Source organism: Balaenoptera ricei, chromosome 2 (assembly GCF_028023285.1).
Source record: "Balaenoptera ricei isolate mBalRic1 chromosome 2, mBalRic1.hap2, whole genome shotgun sequence".
In the NCBI taxonomy this organism is placed as follows: domain Eukaryota; kingdom Metazoa; phylum Chordata; class Mammalia; order Artiodactyla; family Balaenopteridae; genus Balaenoptera; species Balaenoptera ricei.
In genome coordinates this window covers 60999057-61026633 of record NC_082640.1, presented here as the reverse complement: position 1 = coordinate 61026633, position 27577 = coordinate 60999057, and the positions used below count along the sequence as shown (strand labels likewise).

The 27577-nt window shown below is 38.1% G+C and overlaps 1 protein-coding gene and 1 non-coding gene across 11 annotated transcripts in view; both read left to right on the top strand.

Moving 5' to 3' along the window:
- The window catches only part of PEAK1 (pseudopodium enriched atypical kinase 1), a 298094-nt gene that overhangs the window by 212988 nt on the left and 57529 nt on the right, over window positions 1-27577 (top strand). For all 10 annotated transcript variants that reach the window (XM_059912712.1, XM_059912710.1, XM_059912708.1 and 7 more), the window contains one exon: window positions 24256-27509. In XM_059912712.1, the coding sequence (XP_059768695.1) occupies window positions 24370-27509 (3140 nt within the window). In that variant the 5' untranslated portion in view covers window positions 24256-24369. The remainder of the gene's footprint in view (window positions 1-24255; window positions 27510-27577) is intronic.
- On the top strand, window positions 23429-23501 carry TRNAG-UCC (transfer RNA glycine (anticodon UCC)). The gene has a single exon. It is a non-coding gene; the product is annotated as a tRNA-Gly (tRNA).

The window sequence follows — 27577 nt, the reverse complement described above, 5'->3', positions numbered from 1 at the left end:
ACTTTGTTCCATAATCCATCACTTTTTATTGTTTTGTTTGGTTTCTGTTATTCTAAACAGCGTTTTGATTTTTGAGCCATTTTCCTAGCTTTTTTCCTGGACAAGAAGGGCAGTGTTTTTCCTCTGTACTATTGCCTAGAACTCATAGATCTTCTAGACAATGTCAGCAGTTAAACTAACAAGACTGGAAGGAAGGATGAACACAATAGTTAACAATGACTAATAATCTTCACCTTGAGAAGAAGCTACTGTCCTGGCCAGTGTAAGTCCCACGGAAACAATACTGAGAATGGGGATATCATTTTCCCAGAGCTACTGGTGGCTTTAGCTAAGGGAGTGGCCAAGTACAGAGTGGAATGGGATATGCTAGGATCAGAAACTAGAGAAGTGTTTCAACTCAGCAAAGAGGGCGCATGGTGGTTATCAAGGAATGTAGAAACAGCATGATTTAATAGAATTGTGTGGGACTTTGAAGCGAGTCAGGACTGGGTTCATATCTCAGCTTACTACTAAAAAGCTGTGTGGCACTGGGCAAGGGACTTAATCTCTTCAATCCCTCACTTCATTTACTAAAATGGTAATTGCTGCCCCTCAAGGTTATTGTATGAATTAGAGATATGACATATATAGTATTGATATTAGTAGTAGCCCAGTAAATAGGAACTAAAGGATAAAAAACAATAGATTGCAGTTGGTGGGCAGAGGCATAGCAGAGTTTGCTTAAAGTTGGATTTTTCTCACCAACTCTGTCTAGAAAGTCTCAGGGGAAAGAGCTGCACTCAGAGCCTTGCCCCTTATTTCAGAGTAGCACAGGTCCATTTTCAGCCCAGCCTGGTCTCAGGCAGGCCTGCACTGAGCCTGGAGCTGAGGAGGAGCACTGTGAGAATCCTGAAGGGAAAATTGAAAGTATAACTGGAAATGGAAAACATAGTGCTCTTTGAAAGAAATCCTCCATCATCCCTGCACATTCGCCTCTAGTACCCACGGCACTACCAGGGGATGCTCTTTTATGGATCCCTATTGTTGAAGGAAGGACTCCCTTCTGTCTCGTCAATCAATCAAACAATACCCTTTTGGAAAACAAAGTCTCATTAAAAATTTTTAAATTAAAAAAAAAATTATGTGCCATCTTATATAAACTAAAATTATTTTACTGCTATACTAATTTAGCTATGGACAGTTTCCATGCTTGTAGTGAACCATTAATTCTTTTCTTAAGCATTAGAGATATGTGTGCTCTTGATTTTTTTAAATTAATAGACCTTTTTTAGAGCAGTTTTAGGTTTACAGCAAAACTGAGCATAAAGTAAGGAGGGTTCCCATATATCTGCTCTTCACACACGTACACACCCTCCCCCACCATCAAGCTCCCACACTAATGTGGTACATTCATTACAATCAAATGAACCAACATTGACACATCATTATCAGCCAAAGCCCAGTGTTTACATTAGGGTTCATTCTTTGTGTTGTACATTCTGTGGATCTTGACAAATGTATAATGACATGTACCTACCATTATACCCCGATTCAGAATAGTTTCACTGCCCTGAAATTCCCCTGTGCTCCACCTATTCATACTTCTCTTCCCCAAAACCCCTGGCAACCACTAATCTTTTTACTGTCTCCATAGTTTTGCCTTTTCCAGAATATCATACACCAGTTGGAATCACATACTAGTATGAAGTGTTTTCAGATGACTTTTTTTACTTAGTAATGTGCATTTAAGATTCTTACATATCTTGGGCTTCCCTGGTTGTGCAGTGGTTGAGAATCTGCCTGCTAATGCGGGGGACACGGGTTCGAGCCCTGGTCTGGGAGGATCCCACGTGCCGCGGAGCGGCTGGGCCCGTGAGCCACAACTGCTGAGTCTGCGCGTCTGGAGCCTGTGCCCTGCAACGGGAGGGGCCGCGATAGTGAAAAGCCCGCGCACCGCAATGAAGAGCGGTCCCTGCACCGCGATGAAGAGTGGCCCCCACTTGCCGTAACTAGAGAAAGCCCTCGCACGAACCGAAGACCCAACACAGCCAAAAATAAATAAATAAATAAATAAAGTAGCTATAAAATTAAAAAAAAAAAAAAAAAAGAGCTGGGGGACCCAGGAGACAGTACTTCATAAAAAAATAAAAAAATAAAAATAATAAAAAAAAAAAAGATTCTTACATATCTTCATGGCTTGCCAACTCATTTATTTCTGTCACTGAATAATATTCCATTTTATCAATGTACCACAGTTTATCCATTCACCTACTGAAGGACATTTTGGTTGCTTCCAAATTTTAACAATTATGAATAAAGCCACTATAAACATTTGTGTGCATGTTTTGTATGGACATAAATTTTCAACTCTTTTGGGTAAACACCAAGGAGGATGATTGCTCAACATATGATTTTGAGCATCTTTTCACATACTTATTTGTTATCTGTATATCTTCTTTGGTGAATTATGTATCTCTTCAGATCTTTTGCCCATTTTTTAGTTGGGTTGTTCGTTTTCTTATTGTTATGTTTTAAGAATTCTCTGTATATTTTGGATAGCAGTTCTTTTTTTTTTTAATAAGTTTATTTTTTTATTTTTGGCTGCGTTGCATCTTTGATGCTGCACATGGGCTTTTCTCTAGTTGCAGCAAGCGGTGGCTACTCTTTGCTGTGGTGTGCGGGCTTCTCATTGGGTGGCTTCTCTTGTTGCAGAGCACGGGGTCCAGGCGCACAGGCTTCAGTAGTTGTGGCACTCGGGCTCAGTAGTTGTGGCTCACGGGCTTAGGTGCTCCGCGGCATGTGGGATCTTCCTGGACCAGGGCTCAAACCCGTGTCCCCTGCATTGGCGGGCAGATTCTTAACCATTGCGCCACCAGGGAAGACCCAGCAGTTCTTTTTCAGATCTATCTTTTGCAAATATTTTCTCCCATTATGTGGTGCATCTTCTCATTCTCCTGACATTGTCTTTCACTGAACAGATGTTTTTAATTTAATGAAGTCCAATTTATCAATTCTTTCTTTCATGGATCGTGCCTTTGGTATAATATCTAAAAAGTCATTGCTAAACCTAAGGTCATCTAGATTTTTCCTGTGTTACCTTTTAGGAATTTTATAGTGATGCATTTTACATTTAAGTCTTTGATCCATTTTGAGTTAATTTTTGTAAAGGGTATAATGTTTTGTGTAGATTCCCTACCTCCCTCCCTTCCTTCCATTCTTTCTTTTCCTTCCTTCCTTCTTTCCTTCCTTCCTTCCTTTCTTCTCTTTCTTTCTTTCATATAGATTTCTAGTTGTTCCAATATTATCTGTGGAAATGATTATATTTTCTCCATTGAATTACATTTGCTCCTTTGTCAAAGATCAATTTACTATATTTGTATGGATCTATTTCTGGACTCTCCTTTGTGTTCCACTGATTCATTTGTCTGTTCTTTCACCAATACCACACTGTCTTGATTATTGTAGCTTTATAGCTAGTGTTAAAGATGAGTAGTGTCAGTCCTCCAATTTTCTTCTTCAAAATTGTGTTGGCTCTTCTGAGTTGTGCTCTTGATTTTAATTCCATAGACTATGTTATGTAGCTCTGGAATAAAACTTCATCATGGTATTCTGCCTTAGCTACATATCCAAAGGGCAGTATAAATTATTTTTCCTTATAATACTATTTTTCCCAGATTTTTATCATCCCCATATTTTGTATATACTCTAAAACCTGCTACTCAAAGAATGATCTGTGTCTCCAGACCTACTAAATCAGAATCTGTATTTTACAAGACACTCAGGTGCTTTGCAGGCACATTAAAGTTTAAGAAGCCCTACTGTAAAAAACAAGTTTTATCTAACCATGAATATGGCATAGTAACTTCACGTTTTACAATTTGAAAGTCCCCTCACAATTTGAAGACCACATTCAGAATGTGGAAGTTTGTTTTTTTTTTCTTCATTTATGTTGAGAGTCTGTTCATTTCAGATCTACCAATCAGACAAAAGACAAGAGATAAACTAACATATTTTAAATATTGTCTTTTCATTGTTTTGGTGTATATCATCTGGGAAAAGCTAATTCAGTCTGTTTTTACATTAATATATTGATGGCGCCTTTCCAAGGAATTTCAGGCACCTTGGAGGTAGCTTGCCATGTAGCCAGAGGCATAAATGTTACTACAGAGTTGTGTCTTAAAGATAGAGGCAGAAGTAGAATCCCCAACCCAGTGTTAGATGTCAGACTTAGACCTCACCAGCTCCCTTTGTGCATCTGACTCATCTGCTTTTTGTCAAACTCAGTATTTACTTTAGACTCTTATATTGTTCCATATCAAGTTAAGCTTTAATATTAATGCAGTCTTCTAGTTAGAGCTACTTGTAAAATGAAAGGGGGTGCTGTGCCCTTTATCATATAGTATTCATACCCTCTGTGTTCAAGAAGTGTTGTGCTTTCTGCCTTCTGTCTGGATTTGTGGGGTAATTGTGCTCTTCATAATTTAACAATAGATTATTTTTTGGAGCTGTCCAAAAGCCGTCTTAGTCTACCTAGGTTAGTATAAATCATTGCTTTCTCTCCAATTAGGCGGAGTTCCATTTTTCTAACATGTTTCCTAAGTATTTGGGCTCGGAATTGTGATTGGTTTTGATATCTTGTCTTCTTGAGTTTTGTCCTGTCTCAGAACACAGAACTCTTAAAAAGAACTTGTTTGTCTGCTGAACACTCTACCAAAATATCCTCTTATTTAAGGGGGGAAAAAGTAGAACCAAAATTTGAAAAATAATAGAAATTACCAAAATTATTAATTAAAATAATAGAAAAAATTTAATTATTGAAGCATTGCACAGAAACCTCTTGATGAAAATGTTCATGTTATTTTGGACTTCTAATTATGTCTAAATTAATTAAATTCTGCTTGAATAATTAATTATTTCTACCCCTCACTTTTAGGCAAGAGCCCAGGGAAAGTAATAAAATTTAAGTGGCCTTTGCCATTAGGGAGGCTTTTCTAGTCTATAACTATAAATTTTGTTGTTTCTATTATTGGTTTACCCTCCCCTAAGAATTCTTTTGGGTAATATTCTGATTTTAAGCAATAACCATTGCCCTTCATCATAAACAAGCACAGATTTCTCAAAATTCTGTCTTTTAGGCTTATTTTGTAAGGTAAAGTATATTGTCTTTAATTTTAAAGGTATGCCCCAAGATCACATTTTCTACCATAATCTCAAAATTCTCCAATTGTATTCATATTTAGACTTCTCTTCAGTTAGGTTTCCCTTCAGGTTGATTTTTTAATGAGCAAACAGAAATTTTCCCTACTATTTGTTATTATTTGGGTAGGGAACTAACATTTGTCAGTGCCTCCTGTGCACCACATGACATACGTGTTTCACAATACCCCTTCTCCAAAGTCTAGGTTTTGTCTGTGCTTTGCTGCTTCCTTACTTAATCAGCCGCTCAGTTTTTAGTGCCATCAGCAAATCAGAAACTAGTCTCTCTCTGTACATCTACAAAGATTTGGGAAATTTGCTACCATTAGAATATATTTGGAATTGTAATGATCCAAGATAATATAAAATGGAAGAGTGATAAGTAAGAGAAGCTAAGAAAACAAATGGCTTCTAGGAGTTCTTTCTCTAACAAAAATTGTACCTAGTAGTATTTTGAGACCTACCAATAGATTATACCTTTCTCTTCAATGCTAACAATATTTAAAGAAAATCAGAGCATGGTAACCTGTCATGCAGGATTTCCACTTGCATTGTTTTATTCCCTGACCTAGCAAAGCTAAGGCTTTCACTGCCATACAGACAAATTGAGGAAAAAGGGAGTTGGATCAAGAGCTTCCTTTGACCTATCCCTCACCTGTTTGTCCACTTAACAAATGACCTTCATAAGCTTATAAAATCGTCTCTTTAGTAGAAAAATGGTAGACCCAATATTTAGCTGACTCTTGCCTACAAAGGTCAAATAGTTTATAGAGGAATAGCAGGGCTCACAGGCTGCTTAGCATGAAATATCGAGTGATCTAGAGGGAATTGCAAGAGTGATGGTATTGCTGCTGCAAATAATTGCAGGAGGCACTTGTGAGTATTGCACAGTAAATCTGCACCTTCCGTGGGCACTCATTTAAGGGGAGGCTTCCTCCGGATGGAGCGTTGGCAACACATGTCTAGTAGGTGCATTCATTTTAATATGCTCATTCATTGAATAGGCCTGATGAATTAGTACATGTCACCATCTGGTACTTAGTGAGACTATTCATTTTTAAAATGTTGAAATTATAGGGAATGGTGCACACCAATTAAAATCCTTTTAACTGGATTGTGTTGGTATAAAGTATATGTGTAGGAGGACTTCATTGGAATTCATCATGCATCTAAGGGTATACACATCAGCTTGAAATCAATTAGAACAAAGGAAGTCAAGAGAGGGGAAATTCAAGAAGAGCTGTCTGTCCTTTTTCTGAATGTGTCTGCTCATATATTGGGCTTTCTCTTTGTGTTCCTATTCTTCCTGGCACACACTTTTCTTAATTGTCCTCCCACCTTTTCTTTATTTTGTGTTCCCTTTCTTTCTCTCTCACCCTTCATTTTTATCCCCCTTTTTTCAATGTTGTTGTTCCCCATTTCCTTATCTCTTCCCCACCCCATCATTCTTCAATCACCCATTAAAAACAGAAGCGTTGGATGAATAACTATGTAGTGATTCAGTAAAACATTAGCTCTCTGTGTCCTAGAACTAGAATGAGTTCTAGTTGGGCAAATTTTTCTGGGTAACTGTTAGTTTGAGCTCTTTAAACATTAAAGTGTTTTTTGTTTTTTGTTTTTTTTTAATGTTACATGGAGCTTTTATTTATTTATTTATTTATTTATTTATTTATTTATTTATTTATTTATTTATGGCTGTGTTGGGTCTTAGTTTCTGTGCGAGGGCTTTCTCTAGTTGCGGCAAGTGGGGGCCACTCTTCATCGCGGTGCGCGGGCCTCTCATTATCGCGGCCTCTCTTGTTGCGGAGCACAGGCTCCAGACGCGCAGGCTCAGTAGTTGTGGCTCACGGGCCCAGTTGCCCCGCGGCCTGTGGGATCTTCCCAGACCAGGGCTCGAACCCGTGTCCCCTGCATTGGCAGGCAGATTCTCAACCACTGCGCCACCAGGGAAGCCCTGAAGTGTTTTTAGTTAGAATAATCATTTGGTGCTTATGTGACCTACATTTTTTTTTAAAATACAGACTAAGATTTGGGGTGCTTTTTCTTCATTCTATCTTTGTTTATTCTCCAGGTTTGCTATAATGCGTATTTATTTTATAATTGAATAAATAAACTTTTAAATAATAAAACCATTTGTATAAAAGTCTTTCTAAAATACATTTCTAACTTCTGCTGTTTTCTTCCCTTCTTAAATACAGGATACCAAACATAGTTTAACATTTTCTTGATATCTTGCTGTAATTAGTATCAATGTCAATCACAGTGCTATTCTGGAAAATACAATGATGCCCCTAAGAGATAGGGCTATTTGCCCCACACTGAAATGCTTTTTGAGTTCTTAAGCGTTTTTTTTTTTGTATTTTTTTCCTCCCCCTTTGCTGTCAGGTAGTCACTTGTCACTTGCCGTTTCTGTCTGAATTCTTCTGTCCCTTTCTAAGTTATTTTGACCTCTGAACCCAGGTAATAAAGCATCATTTATTCATCTGTTCAAGAAATACAAAGTACCAAAACTAATGTCTCCTGTCTTCAAGGAGCTAAGACTAGTGAGTGTGAGAGAGAAAGTTGTATACAAATAGTCATAAATGCCACATAATGGGAAATTTGAGGAGGAAACAGTTAATTCTAAGAGGATGATCCACAACTTCACAGGGGAGTTGGCATTTGACTGAAGCATCAAAAGTTTTGTAGAATTTTGAACAGTTGTTATATGGTGGACATGTAGGAGATGATTTTTTTAAAGGGTAAAACAGTATCTGATCACAGAAGAGCATTATACTTTATTCTAAAGAGTTCAAATGTATTGTATTGGCATCTGAGAACCACTCATGGTTTTATGAAGAAGTAAGTAAAATGGTAAAGATTTGTATTTTAAAGGAATTAGGAGACAACAAGATACTATCCCAGTACTTCAAAGAGTGATGAAATCCAGGACTTAAGTTGTACCTAGGGTTGTTAAAGGGAGAGGACAGATTTGAGAGACAGAACCTGGCATTGATTGTATATAGTATGAGAAGGACCAGGAGGGTCAAGTTGACCCAGCCTGAAAGCCTACCACTGTTGTGATACCATTAATTGTTGTAGTGCCCTGAAAAAGGTGGAGCACATTTTGGAGGAAGGAGAATTAGTTTTGTTTTGAGTGGTCTAGTAGACATTTGGAAGCTGAAGTCTGGAGCTTCAGAGGACCAGGAGTAAGAGGTATAGGTTCTGGGAAGATATTTCACCCTTATATATTTGGGAATAGACAAGGTCACAGAATAGATGGTCAGAAAGAGAGTCTTTCATAAAGGGTGATAGTGGAAGGGGCATTTGGGCATCTTTTTGAAAGAGCAATGGGGCACACATATCTCCATTCAAGTAAAATAACGCTGTTATCTCAATGCGTTCATAGTAAAGTAGATAGGGGGTGTACAAATCAAGGGCAGCATGAGAGAGATAGTTATAATTCATCAGATTATAAGTAGAGCATTCATTATTAGTTCTGTACAAAAATACCAATTTCAGTTGATCAAGTTAAATTTGTGTGTAAAACGAGAGTAAAGAGTCTATAAATGAGACCTTAAGGCTCGTTCCTACTTTGTCTAGTTTTCAAATATGCCCTGAATAGGTAATCTTGCCAGGTAACTATTTCCATAGGGAGAGTTGTTTCTTATTATATATGAGAAATATTTTTAATTGTTTAAGGTTGCTGAAGGGCTCTGACTACAACTTCATTTCTTTCATTGTTAAATTTGTTTGAATGGGGAATTTCCTGGCAGTCCAGTGGTTAGGACTTGGGCACTTTCACTGCCGTGGGCCCGGAGATTCAATGCCTGGTCAAAGAACTAAGATCCCGCAAGCCACACGGCGCCACCCAAAAGAAAAAAAAAAGAAAATTGAATGATTCAAATTGGCATTTTAACTCAAATTTGCATTTACATAATCTTGAATTGGTAGTAAATTTTTGAAACAATTTTAAAGATATTTGTGTTATCAAACAGCATGTTCATTGTGTTAAATATGCCTGTGTATCAATATGTGTACAACTGATCTGTGTACAGGAAAAAGACCTGGAAGGGCATATAGTAAGATTTTTGGTTTGGGGTTTTGTTTGTTTGCATATCTATATTTTCCAATTGCTTTCATAATATAAGAAATTAAGTTATTTCTCATTTTTTTAAAAAAGATAATGGCCAGGAGGCCTAGAGAGTTTGATAACTTGTATAAACATATTCAATTAGTAATGGCCTTGAGCCTTGTTCATTTGTGTCTCTGAGGGTTCAATTGATTGGTAGGTTGTTATGATAGGAATGGAAATGCTACCCGATACTCTGGCAACCACAAGGACCAGGAGCCCAGCACCTATTTAGGAATGTCTGGTATCCTACCTGTCACTTTCCATGCAGAGAAGCATTGGCTCTCTGTAGTGGTCCAGTGTTACAGACCACAGGCAAGTATGTTTACTGATAAGGAGATTAAAGACCCAGCATACTTTTGTAGGTAATTTAGCTTTTCTTCTATCAGACTGTGGTCCTTTTATATATTAGTATCTAATAAACTCCCTAGAGTCCAAGCTTTTGCTGTTTTCTTGAGACCAGCCCTGAGGAAACCTGTTGGCATATGCTCATGCCCATCTGGACAGTGTGAATCCTTTGGCCGCAGTTGACATCCTTCATGCTCCATCACTGGCTCCATCACTTCAGTTACTCAGCCCAAGTTTTATTTTTCTAAAGGCAACTAGAAAATTGTCACTTTGCCTTTTTCTTTCCTTCCCATATCCATGTCAGTATCCTGAATCTTTTATATTACTCTCATTAAACCATTTGCACTCAAGATTTAGAATCAAGTTTATATAAGAAAATAGCAATTAAAGTATTTTTTTAATGGGAAGAATTTTAATCAAATACTATTTGGTTTTAGACTATGTTTGTTAAATATTTTCATTCAAACATCAGTTTTCTCATTTTCCACAGTTGAAGTAGTACAATTGTTGCTAACTTAATTGTCCACACTTCTCAGTATGCCTCTGGGAAAATCATCCTGGGTCTTCATCTAGGGAGACCCCAGGGTCATCTTAAGTCACTGTCCCTCTCCCCCAATGTCCTGCTGGTTGATATGTGCTGTCCATTCAGCCTCTCAAATTAGCCCCTGCCCATTAATTCCTACTGCCACGCATTAGTTTGGGGCCTTACCTGGTCTGGTATTATAAAAGTTGAACCAACCACATCTTCTTCAACCTTGCCTCTTATCAATGTATCCTTTCCATATCCACCTGAATTCTTAAAGCACAGTAGTATCATATTATCCTATTGCTCAACAACTCCTTCCTGATACAATCTGACAGCATCTCTTGCAAATAATGTAAAACACAAGTCCAAAATGGGATGCTAAAGTTTCTTTGCAAATCAGTTGTTCAGAACTTGGCATACATTTTCCTGTAGAAAGAATAAATGGTAGATAAGTTTACAAGAGAGCTGAAACTTTCAATTAAACCATCCATGATAATTGAAGCTTGCCAGCATAGTTAACAGGGTTCCCATAGAAATAGCTTTCTACCTGGAATGTCAAGATGGGGTCCAAATATGTGTAGAAGCTATCGGAAGAGGTCATTTCCTTTCCTGTCCTCCATTGGATATAGAGATTTAGTGAAGGAGGAAAGAACTAATATTTGTTAAGTGCTTATTATTCATCAACCTCTGTTAGGCATGTTATATATTTTATCTTTTTTGAGGTATAATTGACATTTAACATTGTATAAGTTTAAGGTGTACAGTGTGTTGATTTGATACATTTATATATTGCAGTATGATTACCACCATAGCATACCATAGCATTAGCTATCACCACTATCACATCATATAATTAGCATTTCTTTTTTGTGGTAGAACATTTAAGATCTAGTCTCTTAGCAACTTTGATATATGGAATACAGTATTGTTGACTATAATCACTATGCTCTGCATTAGATCTCCAAAACTTATTCATCTTCTAACTACAAGTTTGTATCTTTTGACCAACATCTCCCTAATTCTCCCACCCTTCAGTCCCTGGTAACCACCATCTTACTCTCTGTTTCTATGAGATTGACTTTGTTTTGGATTGTACATATAAGTGATATAGTATTTGTCTTTCTCTGTCTGAATTATCTCACTTAACATAACACCCTCAAGGTCTATCCATGTTGTCACAAATAGCAGGATTCCTTCCTTCTCATGGCTGAATAATATGGCATTGTATATATATATACCACATCTTCTTTAGCTATTCATCTGCTGATGGACTCTCAAGTTGTTTCCATTTCTTGGCTATTGTAAATAATGCTGCAGTAAATGTGAGAGTGCAGATGTCTTTTCAATAACCTGTTTTCATTTCCTTTGGATATATACACAGAAGTGGAATTGCTGGATCATATTGCAGTCCTATTTTTTAATTTTTTGAGGAACCTCCATACTGTTTTCCATAGTGACCTAACCAATTTACATTCCCATCAGCAGTGCACAAGAATTCCCTTTTCTCCACATCCTCATCAATACTTTTTATCTCTTGTCTTCTTGATGATAGCCATTCTAACAGGTGTGAGGTGATATCTCATTGTAGTTTTGATTTGCATTTCCTGATGACTAATGATGTTGAGCATCTTTTCATATACCATTTGGATGTCTTCTTTGGAAAAACATCTGTTCAGTTCTTCTGCCCATTTTTAAATCATATTTTTTGTCTTTTTATTATTGAGTTGTTTAAGTTCTTTATGTATTTGGATATTAGCCCCTTATCCAGTATATGGTTTGCAAATATTTTCTCCCATTCCATAGGTTCCCTTTTCATTTTGTTGATTGTTTCTTTTGCTGTGCAGAAGCTTTTTAGTGTGATGTAGTTCCATTTGTCAATTTTTGCTTTTGTTGCTTGTACCTTTGATGTATATCCAACAGATCATTGCCAAAACCAATGTCAAGGAACTTTTTCCTTATGTTTTCTTCTAGAAGTTTAACAGTTTCAGGTCTTATGTTTAACTCTTCAGTCCATTTTGAATGGTTTTTGTGTGTGTTCTAAGATAGGGGTCCAGTTTCATTCTTTTGCATGTGACTGTCCAATTTTCCCAACACCATTTATTGAAGAGACTGTCCTTTCTCCACTGTATTATTCTTGGCTCCTTTGTCATAAACTAGTTGGCTATATATGCATGGGTTTAATTCTGGGCTCTCTGTTCCATTTGTCTGTATGTCTAGTTTTATGCCAGTACCATACTGTTTTAGTTACTATAGCTTTGTAGTATACTTTGAGATCAGAATGTGTGATGCCTCCACCTTTTTTTTTTCTCAGGATTGCTTTGGCTATTCAGGGTCTTTTGTGATTCCATACAAATTTTAGGGTTTGTTTTTTCTATTTCTGTGAAAAATGCTATTAAAATTTTAACAGTGATTACATTGAATCAGAAAGGAAGAGATAAAATTGTTGTTATTTGCAGATGATATGATCTCATATATAGAAAATCCTAAAGACTCAACCAAAAAAACTTGAAACTAATCAATGAATTCAGTAAAGTTTTGAGATATAAAATCAATGTACAGCAATCAGTTGTGGTTCTACACACTAACAATGAAATATCTGAAAAATAAATAAAACAATCCCATTTACAATAGTATCAAAGACAATAAAATACTTAGGAATAAATTTAACCAAGGAAGTGAAAGATCTGTACAATGAAAACAAGATTTTGTTGAAAGAAATTGAAGAAGACACAAATGGAAAGATATTCTGTGTTTGTGGATTAGAAGAATTAATATTGTTAAAATGTCCTTACTACCCAAAGCTATCTGTAGATTCAATTCAATCCCAATATATGTTATGTTAATTCATTTTAACAACAGCTCTGTGAGGTAGATGATTATTATACTCCTTTAACAGATGCTTAGCAAATTAATAATGTAAATGAGAATACAAGAGGAATGCTTACCTAAGAGAATATTGTTTTCAAGCACTGCTTTTCAAACTTTAGCAATTTATAGGCTGCTTTTAATTGATTTTAAAACTGCAGTCTTTTAGTATTGATGTACATTATTTTTATAATTTTACTTAAATATGAACAAACATAAAATTAGGTATAAATTCTTTATGCTTATATTTCTCATTTAGCTATAAACTGAAACAAATTTAAAAGTTAAGTAGAAAAAAGCCTATAAAACTAATAAAATTCAAATTAACAACATAATTTTTATACGATAGATGATGTTTTGCTGAAACAATTGCAGCTCACAATATGAATATGGAGCTGCCTGCAACCCCACAGGCTTCTTGGCAGTTTTCATTACCATTGGCTCTCTTCTTCTGCCACATTTCTTTCTAGGATATTGAAAATCCAAGATTGATACAGTGTACCAATGACGTCATTTTGGTCTTTACTTAGTGGGACTGTGTCATTTACATATTAAATGAGCCTCCGTTTCTCATTATTCCGTGCAATTAAAGCAGTGTGCTTGATACCAGCTCAGATTAGGAAAACAAATAAATGTATATGTACATTTGTAATAATGTTACAAATCATGTTGCTGTGCTTAGTTAATAAGTGACCATTGCAATACTCTATCATATGTTTATATTAATTTATTTTATATTGTAAACTTTACTTTCAGTTCAATATGAGAACTGTTTTGGAGAACTCATAGACCTTTGAAAATGCATCCTGGATCCCAGGTTGAAAGATACTCTTAATGTATTTTAAGCCATTATTTATTTATAACCATTATAAAAATAATTCTTATACATTTATTAGAAAAGTCCTCCAGATACCTCACCCAGGAAAGACTTTTATACTATTGATAACTTATTATGGTATCTCTTTGAAAGCAATAAATTCATATTCCTTTAAAGTACTGTATAATTCAGACTTTCAGTAATTTAGAAGTACTTTTTCCCTTTAAAAGTCTAAGTTATAAATGTCTTACAGAATGTATTGTTCACTCTGTTCTGTAACTGGGGAAGGTAAATTTTAGCTTGACTGGAAAAATAATGCCTCCTACCAAATGTACAAGTCATGCAAGACAATAAAGCCTCCAGAAATGGTGAAGAGTGGTAACAAAGGACGTTATTACTTCCTCTGATTATGTTGCTGTAAACATTCAAGTGGAATTTCTCTCAAAATAATCAGCTGTTTCTTACTTCTTTTTCCTTCCCAACCTCTTCCTCCTCTCCTTTTCTACTTTCTCTTACCTTTGAATCTTTCACTGCCCTCATTTCCCCTCTTGCTTATTCCCTGCTTTCAAACCAGAGATCACCTATCTTTTCACATCTCAATTAGCCTACAGTCCGGCTTTCTTCACTTGACAGTTGAGGGCAGTGAAGAAGAACACAACAAAGCAACTTCTAGCAGCATCTCACCATTCGCTCTCAACCAGCAACTTCATAGGCCCTTCCAAATAAAAGGGTGGCTCCTGACTCAGGCTGGGCTGGATGAAAGATCATACTTAATTTGCCTCAGAATATTCACTCCAACACTCTGAAGCAAAAAAAAAAAAAACCCTTTGGGGCAGCCCAGCTAGCTGTTTGCCTCTTAGTTTACTCCTAGCTTGCTCTGCAATGAGTACGTGGACCCTGCCACCTCAGAGGTGAGCTGGGGAAGGTATGGTTGTGCTTGCTTCTAACATTTCTTTGTTCAAGATGGAATTCCACTATGGTAAGCAGTGCTGCTGCTGCTGAGTGGACTGCTTTTCAGGTACCACCATGCTGACATCTAAAGCGGCCTCCAGGTGCCACGGGTAGCTGAACTCTACCATTTATGTGTACATGCGTTCATCCATTCTGGCTCTGCCATGTTAGCTATGTGACCCTGGACATGTCTCAGTTTCTTCATCAGTAAGGTGGGGCTAATAATACTATGTACATCATAGGGTTTTGTGAGAATTAAGAGTTTTCAAGGGTAAAGAGCTTTCAATGGTGCCTGGCATTTAGTAGTAAATGCTAGCTAAAATTATTATTATTCAGGAAGCACTTATTTAGTATCTAGTATATTCCAAGCAATCCAAAAGATATAGAGATCAAAAAGACACAAGCTGCCTTCCAGGGACTTACGTAATACAACATGGTCTTATAATAAAGGTATTTAGGGAGTTAGGTAAAGCTTCATCACAGGTTAATTTTGAACTGGGTCTCGAAGGGTAAACAGGGTGTTGCCAAATGGAACAGCATTAGAGAATATACATTCCAAGCAAAGGGAATTGTTTGTGAACATATTGAAACTGTAACAGACTATGGAGTCCTTGGCTGTTATTAGATAACATTTTAACTTGCTCTCTGATGTATGCCTTCTTAAGTAGGGGTCTGAGGTGGGTTCAGTGAACATTTTGGAACTTATAATCTTACAACTAGCTGTTACCTAGTTTATAATAATGATGATGATGATGATGATTTAACTGGTTCATCAAAGAGTTTGAACTTAAAAGATGAGTTGGGACCTTAGCAGTGCCGCTTTACAGTGGAGCATCTGCTATTGCACAATTCTTATCCTGAGATGACTACCATGTGACAGGAACAGTAAATTGTTAGAAAAAATTTGTGGTTAGAACAACTGGAAGTGGATGGGCTTCCTCCTTTCAACAGAGCTTTGGTTAAGTTTTCTAAATTAAGCAGGTTTTACCTTGGTTTCTTCTTTAGACAGAAGAAACTTATATCTTAAGATCTTACCTATTCTTGTCATAGCAAAGAGCTGTGATTTTTTTTTTTTTTTTTTTTGGTCAGATCTCAAATTAAGAAGGTTCCTCTTACTCATGGAATTTCCATTTGTGCACCAAATTAAAGCTGTGTTTTATCTCCTACAAAGCCTTTTCCTGCAGCTTTGCTTTCACTTCCTCTCCCCACCCTTTTAGTCATATACTGAAGGGTTTGGCAGCTGGTTGAGGTACCGGGTCAGCATTTTTCTCTGTGGAAGGAGGAAAGGTTGGAAACAGTGACATGGGGATACTTGTCACATTTTCCTTTCCTTTTTTTTATTTAAGTGACCTACTTGCTCCATTACAGAAGCCTAATGAGAACCTTGGCTTGTAAATTTTACTTTAGTAGCCTGGAGATGGACTACAGTAATGTGTCGGATGACATACAGGCGATAGTTTCTCAGTGAAGAGTATCCTTAAAAGCCCATGTACAACAGCGAGGATTCTTGATTCTGCCTCTTTGGTGATGTGACAGATTTTATGAAGAGAGATAATGGACTCTGGGAGTCACAGGATTGGGGAAGGAGCTGAGCAGTCCATTCCCCATCCTCGTTTATTAACAGGTTCTCCTTGGGTGCCTTTAGGAAATGCTCCATATGTGGTATTTAATATACCACCTACCCACTCTCACCTTCTTCACTGACTTGAAAATTGCATCTAGCTTGAGGAGCTCCAGCTCTTTCTGTGGGCCTGTCTATTCAAGATTGAAATCCTGTGTGGATTTGGTTGTTTTGTATCAAATCTGCTTGAAACTGTTAGACTAGAAGCAAACTAATTATGTCATTGTCCATATAGCAATAGAGAGAGTAAAAAACAGTAATAGATTCTTAAAAAGCTGTCATGGCTGGAAGTGAAATTAGGCTACTCTTGAATAGCTTCATCTATAGCCCGAAGGGCTTTGGTCTGGAAAACTGTCAAATATGAAATCAGATTTTAGATCATGGAATCCTAGCTAGCTCCTCGGGGCAGCTTCAGCCATTAAACTCTCCCATCGACCATTTCATCTGCAGGATTTGCTTTGAGATTATAAGGAATGTGGAGGCAAATGAGTTTTTTCTTATCAAACATTCCATTTTGATGCTCCATAGCAGACCTCTTTTGGCAAATAAATAGAAGACAGCAGGGTAGACTGTCAAAAATTCTTGCTTAAGTGCCTCAGGAGGCACATTTTTTATTTCTCAAGCATAACTTTGGTGGCTAGAGTTTCCTATTTTGGAGGTATCAGTGTTGAGCAGGCAAAGCTGCTAGTTATTGATTGCCATTGAAGTCATTTTACAAAGGCAGTAAGGCCCAAGGATTGCTCTTTGGACAGAGCTATAACTGCTATAGCTTCTCTTTCTAAGAGCCTGTTATAAGTTAAAATAGTTTTGACAGTATCTTTAAGTGCACATCTTTGTCTCCAAACATAATTAGTATTGAAAAATGAAACCCTCATAGTTAAGGCTTTGTGGCTTAGACAGCAGCTCCATCTGGTGCTTGCTAAAGCTGTTTGCTTGGTTCATCTCTAGGTTTTATAACAGCATGAATACAGATGTACACAGAACTTATAAAAGAATGTCAAATCCAAGGTCTCAGTTTTATTGATGGGTTTCTACTGCACACAGCACTGACATAAGCTAATTGTGTTCCCGGTGAATCTTATTTGTCTGTCCTGTTGGTAACGTGATAGCTGCTTATCAATTCAACAGCATCTCTTGACTGAATTAATTTACTTGCACTCAAAGTGGAGAATTATTTTTACTATTTATCTACCAGTCTTGGAAAAAGAAAATATACTGTACTACTTATAAAGAAAAAATTTAATCCCTCTCTTGTCATCGGTGGGTTTAACTTGGTTAACAAGATATTAGGCCAGGACACCGTATTCTTTGTCGTCAGTACCACATAGACAGGAATTTTTTTTTTTTTAAAGATTCTTGGTGACTGACAGGAACTTCCTCAAACTGCTAATAGAAGTTACTTCAGAATAATAGGATTATGCATGATTTCATTTTCTTTATGCTTTTCTGAGTTTTCACAGTGAGCGTACATAAGAAAAGAAAAAATATCTTATATAACAACAAAAAAAGTAATTTAAAAACAAAACGTACTGTAGGTAGCTATAGCCTTGAGTTGCTGATCTCAGTCTTTCTCATTCACTTGTGTGGCCTATTCTGGGCTTCAGTTTCCCTTGTCCATAAAACAGAAGAATTGAACTAGGGGCCTGCTCAGTTTTAACATTCTAAGGTTTGTAATTATCTACTGCTTTTTTTTCTGTCTTTTCAGCCTCTCCCACTCCCCTGTGTCTTTTTCTAGTATTTGTAGTCAGCATGATCTAGTTTCTGCCATCTTAAAATAAGGAAATCCTTTCTGGACCCCCTCCTCCATACTCCCATCTCTTTCTTTCTTCCACCTCCCACTTAAACTTTTCCAAAAAGTTATCTAAAATTACTCTCTCTCTTCCCTCTTCAACTCACTGCAGTCTGCTTTCCATCCCCACCACCGCACCAAAATACTCTGTGCTGAGATCACCAGTGAGCTCACATTGCCAAGTCCAGTGGGCACATTTAAGTCCTCATTCTCTGTTACCTCTCAGCAGCATTTGAAGTAGCTGTCTTCTGCTCCCCCCCAGCCCCTCCCCCTTACAATGAAATCTCATCTGGCTTCTATATCATTCACACTTACGGCTGTTATTTTTGAATTTTCTTTAGGGGTTATCCTCTTCTCCCAGGTTCACCCACCAAGGCTACCTCTCCAGCTCACTCTAATTTCTTTTTGGCCTAGAGATTCCTATACTAGTAGTTCCCAAACAGACAAGAACAGCAGAATTCCCTTCTGTGTTCCAAACTTCTAAATTCAGCTACTTGCTGTATAGTATGCAGGCTAACAAAATATGGACTCATAATCTTCCCTCCAAAAGTTACACATCCTCCAATATTGTCTGTCTCAATAAATGGCCCCACAAATCATTTGAATACATAAACCCAAAACCTCAAGATCCAAAATCCAATGTTTCATGCATATACCTTTATCTGCCTTCCCTGAAGCTACATCCTAATCCAGATCCTTATCATATCTTATTTTGTCCACAACAGCCCTTTAAACAGTCTCCTGGCATCCTGTACTGTTCTCCCCCCAGTGCATTCTCTATAGAGCAACCAGAACTGCCTTTTATTTTTTAAGTCAAATTTATTGAGGTTTGATTTATATACAGTAAAACACCTTTTTTTTAACTGTACAATTCTGTGAGTCTTGACAAATGCATGCAGGCATATAACCACCACCACACAACATTTGGATTGTTTCCAGTTTTTGCCTATCAACCTTTGTGTACAGTGTTTAGTATAAACACGATTTTTCATACCTAGGAATGTGATCACTGGGTTACATGGAAAGTTTATGTTTAACTTCATAAGAAACTGCCAAACTGTTTTCTAAAGTGACTGAACCATTAGCATTCCCACCAGCACGATGTGGTAATCTCATTTGCTCCATATCCTCCCTAGCCCCAGTTTTTGGTTTTGTTTTAATTTATTTTAATCATTCTGATAGATGTATGGTGGTACTCATTGTAGTTTTAATTTGTATTTCCGTATGACTAATGATATTCCGGTGTTTATATACAATCCATTTACCTTTGATGGAATATCTGCTCAAATCTTTTGCCTATTTATTTTTATCAGATTTGTTTTGTTGAATTTTGGAAGTTTTTTTTATATTCTGGACACAAAGTTCTTTGTCAGATATGTATTTGGCAAAATATTTCTCATCTGTGGCTTGTCTTTTCATTCTCTTATCAGTACCTTTGTCAGAACAAAGGTTTTGTTTTTTTTTTAATATATCAGTATAGTTTATTTCTTTTCTAAGAGGGAAGAAAAATACAGGAGGAAAAAAGTCAATAGCTGTGAATTGAAATTTTTTTTTTAACATCTTTATTGGAGTATAATTGCTTTACAATGGTGTGTTAGTTTCTGCTTTATAACAAAGTGAATCAGTTATACATATACAAGAACAAAGGTTTTTAATTTCGATGAAGACCAAGTTATCTGTTTTTTCTTTTATGGATCATGCTTTTGGTGTTGTATCTAAGAACTCTCCCTATCCCAGGACTGCAAAGATTTTCTTCTATGTTTTCTTCCAAAAGTTTTGTAGCTTTACATTTTGTACTTAGATCTGTGATCCCTTTTGAGTTCATTTTTGTGTATGGGGTGTGATGTATGGATCAAGGTTCATTTTTTTGCCTATGGATATTCAGTTTTTCTAGCACATTTGTTGAAGAGTATCCTTTTCACTTTTATCAAAAATCAGTTAACTATATTTGTGTGGCTCTATTTCTGGTCTCTATTCTGTTCTATGTCTATTCTGATCTATATCTGAGGTCAACAACCTTTTTCTTTAAAGAACCAAATCATAAATATTTTAGGCTTTGCAGGCAAAAAAGCAAAAACCAAGATATTATATATAGGTACTTGTATAACAAGAAAGAAAATAAATTTCCATGAATTTTTTTGACAAAACTCAAAATATAAAAATTGAGTATAGTTTTTTGTAACACAGCTCTACTTAATAAGAAGAATGGAATTCTTTTTTGGGAGAGGGATAGTTTGTGCTAAGATCACCAATGATTAATTTTGCTTAATTCGGGTTCAAAGTTAGTGCTTCCTGTCATCAAAATCGATTACAAATGTTCATCTATTGATGCATATCTGTAATGAAATTTCACATATTTTTATCTTTGAAAATGTCTTTTCGGGACTTCACTGGTGGCTCAGTGGTTAAGAATCCACCTGCCAATGCAGGGGGCATGGGTTCGATCCCTGGTCCAGGAAGATCCCACATGCCACGGAGCAACTAAGCCCGCGAGCCACAACTACTGAGCCCGTGTACCACAACTACTGAAGCCCACACGCATAGAACCCGTGCTCCGCAACAAGAGAAGCCACTGCAATGAGAAGCCCGTGCGCCGCAACGAAGAGTAGCCCCCGCTCGCCAAAACTAGAGAAAGCCCGCGCACAGCAATGAAGACCCAACGCAGCCAAAAAAAAAAAAAATTTATTAAAAAAAAGAAAATGTCTTTTCACACATGTGATTCATGTAGCAGTGGAAACGCTGCAATTTGTAGAGTGCTGAAAAGCACTGCAAAGTGATGAGAGTGCCACATAGTTTGTCATAACTACTCAGCTCTCCATTGTAGCACAAAAGCCACCAGAGACAATATGCAAACAAATGAGCCTGGCTATGTTCCAATAAATCTTTATTTATGGGCACTGCAATCTGAGTTTCATATAATTTTCACTTGTCACAAAATATTAAAAAAAATTTTTTTTCAACCATTTAAAAAACATCTTTAGCTTAGGGACATAACGAAAACAGGCAACAGGCTAGATTTGACCTATGGGTTGTAGTTTGCGTATCCCATTTCCCCCATCTATGTTTCTATCCTTTTGCCAATACCACATTATCAGGATTACTGTAGCTAAAAAGTCTTGAAATCAGGTAATATGAGTCCTCCAACTTTTTTCTTTTTTGAAATTGTTTCTGGCTATTTTAGTTTCTTTGCCTTTCCATATACATTTTAGAATCAGCTTGTTGATTTCTACAGAAAATCCTACTCGGATTTTGGTTAGAATTACATTTAATCTGCAGAGCAGCTTGGGGAGAATTGACATCTTAACAACATTGAGAGAACTTGATATATTGCTCTATTTAGGTCTTTGATATCTTCAGTCTTTTATAGTTTTCCGCATATAGATTTTAGATTTTGCACGTTTTGTTAGACTTATACCTAAGTATTTCATGTTTTTTGGTCAGAGCTGTCTTTTTTAAATGCCGATTATATCATCACCTGTTTAAAACCCTTTGGTGGGTTCCCGCTGTTCTTAGGATGAACACCATAATCTTTAAAAGCTTATAAAAGGCCCCACATGCTCTGGACCCTACTCTCTTTTTCAGCTTAATTTTATGCCATTCTTTCCCTTGCTCAAAATGTTTCAGTCTCAGACTAGCAGGAAATGGTTTTATCAACTAAGGGATATAGCTTTTAGAATATCTGAAAGAGTACATAAATATTTTCAAACAGACACTTGAAAAATATATTTTTACTTTATTGAAAAAAGCCATTCAGTGGTCTCCAGCAGAGAGTGAACTTAGATTTTGGCCGAGTCATTGGGCTCTCTGTGTGGAATTCTTTGATCTTTGTCTGCACTTCTTCCACGGAGGCAAAGTGCTCTATGAGTGTTGTTTACAAGGGGCATAGCTCTGTATATATTAACTAAAGAAAATGTTCTTTCCTTCCTTATAAATGTGCTGAAACTTGGCTAAAGGCTGCGTTTCTGACCAAACCAAGGATCCTGTCACTGTCATTGTACATGAATGAAGTTAAACTTCTCAGCTATTAAAATAGTTCTTACATGTACATGCCTACTGCCAGCTTTATGATAATATCCGAACTGGAAATGTAAGACTGTAGTGGTGCTCTGTGGGAAGGTCTATAGCTATGTGCCTAAGAGAGAGACGAGAGAGAGAGAGAGAGAGAGCCATGAGATTATTTTTTAAAGATAAGCCTCAAAACCAGCACATTTAATCAACCAGTGTTTATCCAGCTCCTTATGCTAGACATATAGAGATGAATAAGATATAGCCTAGGCTTAAAGAAGCTCAAAAACTAGTGAGAAAACAGACAATTAAAAATGAAAGTGCTTATTCATGGAGGTTTGTCCAAGTGGCTTCGGTGGTACCCAGGAGAAATGAGTGGCCCAGCGGTATTTAGAGTGTGATAAGACTAGTTGATTTTTAAGACATAAGGCTAGAAGGGAGGCAAGGACTATATCATGCAAACCTAAGGGGATTGTATTCCATCCTGTAACTCAGAGGTTCCATTACCTCAATGCACATAGAATTACCTGGAGAACTTATTTAAAAATCAGATTCCTGGACTCTTCCCTTAGAGATTGACTTGGGTGTTTCCCCAGGTGGTTCTTACGTGTATAGCAGCCCCTATCTGACATTTGGGAGCCAGTGCGTTAGGTAATATTGAACCACAGAATAGTTAAGCTAGGTAATAAGATGATCATGTTAGCATTTTAGAAAGAAAAATCTAATAGTAGTACAGAACAGTGGAGTCAACCTGAGAATTCATTAAAATGCAAATTATGATCCAGTAGGTCTGGGATTGGACCTAAGATACTACATTTCTTTTTTTTTTCTTTTTTAAAAATTTTTATTAGAGTATAGTTGATTTACAATGTTGTGTTAGTTTCAGGTGTACAGCAAAGTGATTCAGTTATACATATACATATGTTCATTCTTTTTCAGATTCTTTAAGGATCTTGAGGATAAACTGCAAGTCTAAGATACTACATTTCTAACAAGCTTCAAGATGAGGCTGATACTGCTTGTCTGAGGACCATAATTTGAGTAGCAAGGGTAGAGAGGTTGGATTGGAAAGGGGTGAGACTACAGGCATGGAGATCAGTTAACAACCTATTGCAGGAATCTAGGCAAAAAATGGTGGGCATCTGAACTACTGGCAGTGTCTGGTAAGGGAAAGGAGTTCCAGTGAAATGTAGTAGATAAAATTGGCAAGACTAGGGACTTCCCTGGTGGTCCAGTGGGTAAGACTCTGTGCTTCCAATGCAGGGGGCCCAGGTTCGATCCCTGGTCGGGGAACTAGATGCCGCAACTAAGAAGTCTGCACGCCGCAACTAAAAAATGAGCCCACATGCCGCAACGAAGACCTGGCGCAGCCAAAATCAATAAATAAATAAATATTTTTTAAAAATAAAAAAAATTGGCAAGACTAATTTACAAAAGGATTTAGGATGTGGAGTTAGAAGTGAGGGGAGGGGTGTCAAGAATGGTCTGAAGGTTGAAGCTTAGCTATCTAGGTGGATGATAGTGACAGTAACTGAACTAGGATAAAGACAGAGGAAGAAGGTGGCCTGGAGGGTAGAGGAGGGCTGGTTAGAGTACAAAAGTTCCTTAGAGTTGAGAAAAGAGGTGGCCAGAAGATTAGTCCTGAATGCATTGTGTTTGAGGAGTCTATGAGATATCCAAATATAAAGGGTGGGCAGAAGAAGAGGGTTCCACAATGGACCAAGAAGTTTCAGGTTGGAGGATAACAGAAAGAACGGTTTCAAAGACATTTCTGGGAGGGGAAGCTCACAGTATCATTGTCACAGAGACATCAAGTGAAATGTTATACTTGGTTCAATGAGCGTGCATAAAATTATGGTTAAAAAACTAACATTCCAAAACCGCTGATTAGCTAAAGAGAGTTCATAAAGTGCCCAAATTAGTTTATCTCTCAATCTTTTAATTTAAGGAAAAGTTGGAGCCAATATTTTCAAATCATTCATCATGATAAGCCTCATAGTATCTTTTCCATTCAGATTTTCTTCTTCTCTCCCCCTTCCCCCAACAGATTGATCACACTTACAAGAGCTGCTATGAAACATAGGGGAGGTGAAAACTAACAGATGAAAGTTTTGCCATGCACTGAAAGGAAAGCGTTGTCTGTGAAGTTCTATTTTTAAAAATGTCTGCTTGTAATACCTTTACTGAACACGTTTGGAAACCTGGTGAATGCAAGAACTGCTTTAAACCTAAAAGCTTACATCAGCTCCCCCCAGACCCTGAGAAGGCACCCATCACCCATGGCAATAAAACTAATGCCAATCACAGTAACAACCACCGAATCAGGAACACCGGAAATTTCCGGCCTCCTGTGGCTAAAAAACCCACTATAGCTGTGAAGCCCACTATGATGGTGGCAGATGGGCAAAGTATGTGTAGTGAGCTTAGTATCCAAGAACACTGTGAGAACAAACCTGTCATCATAGGATGGAACCGTAACAGGATGGCCTTGAATCAGAAACCACTTAATAATAATAATGAAGATGATATTGAAGGATTAAGCCATGTTCCTAAGCCTTATGGGAATAGTGATAGTGCAAAGAAGGTATCAAATAACAATAGTGGACTAACTGAGGTGTTAAAGGAGATAGCAGGCTTGGATACCACCCCTCAAATAAAAGGAAATGAAACAAACTCCAGAGAAACATTCTTAGGAAGAATAAATGATTGCTATAAACGATCACTGGAAAGAAAGCTTCCACCAAGTTGCATGATGGGCGGAATAAAGGATACTCAGGGCAAGCATGTTATTCTGAGTGGGAGCACAGAAGTGATCAGTAATGAAGGGGGTCGATTCTGTTACCCAGAGTTTTCTAGTGGCGAAGAGAGTGAGGAAGATGTGCTTTTGAGTAACATGGAGGAGGAGCATGAGAGTTGGGATGAGAGTGATGAAGAACTGCTGGCCATGGAGATTCGCATGAGAGGGCAACCTCGCTTTGCCAACTTCAGGGCAAACACTTTGTCTCCTGTTCGATTCTTTGTGGACAAAAAATGGAATACTGTCCCCCTGCGAAATAAATCTCTGCAAAGAATCTGTGCTGTAGACTATGATGACAGTTATGATGAAATCCTGAATGGTTATGAAGATAATTCTGTGGTCTCCTATGGACCAGGAAGCATTCAGAGCATGGTGTCATCTGACTCCACATCCCCAGATTCCTCTTTAACAGAAGAATCACGTTCTGAGACAGCCAGTAGTTTATCCCAGAAGATTTGTAATGTGGGAATAGCTCCTGGTAACCCGGGAGATTCTAAGGACATGAAGGAAAGTGAGCCCAATTATGAAAGCCTCTCTGGTAATAATCAGGAGAAGGACTCATCACAAGCATCCAAAAGCTCAATAAAAGTTCCAGAGACGCACAAAGCAGTCCTTGCTCTCCGATTAGAAGAGAAGGATGGCAAGATTGCCGTACAAACTGAGAAGCAAGAAAGTAAAGCCCCTACAGATATTACTGGGCAATCAGTAACAATAAACCTCGTTCCTGTAGAAGAGCAAGCAAAGCCCTACCGAGTTGTGAATCTGGAGCAGCCTTTGTGCAAGCCATATACTGTCGTGGATGTGTCAGCAGCCATGGCCAGTGAGCACCTCGAGGGCCCTATTAACAGTCCCAAGACGAAAAGCTCATCTTCTACTCCAAACTCTCCAGTGACATCACCCGCACTGACATCAGGACAAATAAGTGCCCATTTCCAAAAATCCAGTGCAATCCGCTACCAGGAAGTATGGACTTCCAGTACCAGTCCACGACAAAAGATACCTAAGGTGGAATTAGTTAGTGGTGGGACTGGACCAAATGTCCCTCCAAGGAAAAACTGTCACAAGTCAGCACCTACTTCACCCACAGCTACAAACATTTCCTCCAAAACCATCCCTGTTAAGTCACCTAATTTGTCTGAAATAAAATTTAATAGTTATAACAATGCCGGTATGCCACCTTTTCCAATTATCATTCATGATGAGCCAACTTATGCTCGGAGTTCCAAAAATGCTATCAAAGTTCCCATTGTAATCAATCCAAATGCATATGACAATCTAGCCATTTACAAAAGTTTTCTCGGAACAAGTGGAGAACTTTCAGTGAAGGAAAAAACCACAAGTGTAATAAGCCATACTTACGAAGAAATAGAAACTGAAAGCAAAGTGTCTGATAACACCACTAGCAAACCCACTGAATGTCCCCAAGCTAAAGGGTTTTTAAACAGCACAGAGCGTAAGAGGGGTTCAGTGGCTCAGAAGGTTCAGGAGTTTAACAGCTGTCTTAACAGAGGTCAGTCCTCACCACAGAGGAGCTACAGTTCCAGCCACAGCTCCCCAACAAAGCTCCAGAGAACCACTCAAGAACCTGTGGCCAAAACAGAAAGCACTCAGGAGTCTCAGGTAGTGAGCAGCGGCAGCACCAGGGAGAAGGCGAGCACTGTGCTTTCTCAGATTGTGGCTTCTATCCAGCCGCCACAGTCTCCTCCAGAAATGCCCCAGTCTGGCCCGAAAGCTTGCAGTGTGGAAGAGCTGTATGCCATTCCTCCCGATGCCAGTGCTGCTAAGAGTACACCTAAGAGTACACCAGTCCGGCCCAAGTCTCTCTTCACATCCCAGCCCAGTGGTGAGGCTGAAGCACCTCAGACCACAGAAAGTCCTACCACCAAAGTACAGAAAGATCCACTCACAAAGCCAGCCACCACCCCGCCCTCCAAATTAGTGACTAACCCCCAAAGTGAGCCGCCACCCCCCTTCCCCCCACCACGCTCGACTTCCTCCCCTTACCATGCAAGTAACCTTTTGCAGAGGCATTTCACCAACTGGACCAAGCCAACTAGCCCTACCAGGTCAACGGAAGCTGAATCAGTTTTGCACTCTGAAGGCAGCAGGCGGGCAGCTGATGCAAAACCTAAACGCTGGATATCATTTAAAAGTTTCTTCCGCCGTCGGAAAACAGATGAAGAGGACGACAAAGAGAAAGACCGAGAGAAAGGGAAACTGGTGGGCCTGGATGGCACAGTCATCCACATGCTGCCCCCTCCTCCAGTTCAGCGCCATCACTGGTTCACAGAGGCAAAAGGAGAGTCCAGCGAGAAGCCAGCCATCGTCTTCATGTACAGGTGTGACCCTGCCCAAGGCCAGCTCAGTGTGGATCAGGGCAAAGCCAGGGCAGAGCAGTCAGCAGTCACAGAGAAGGGCAGAGCAGAGGATGGGTTACTACAGGACTCAGAGAAGAAGAAAAGGAGTCATTCTTCTCCATCACAGGTTCCTAAGAAAATTCTCAGGTATGTAAAATATCCTGGCAGAATGTGGGAATTTTTTTAAACACATTTTCAGTTGCTAAGTTTTTTGC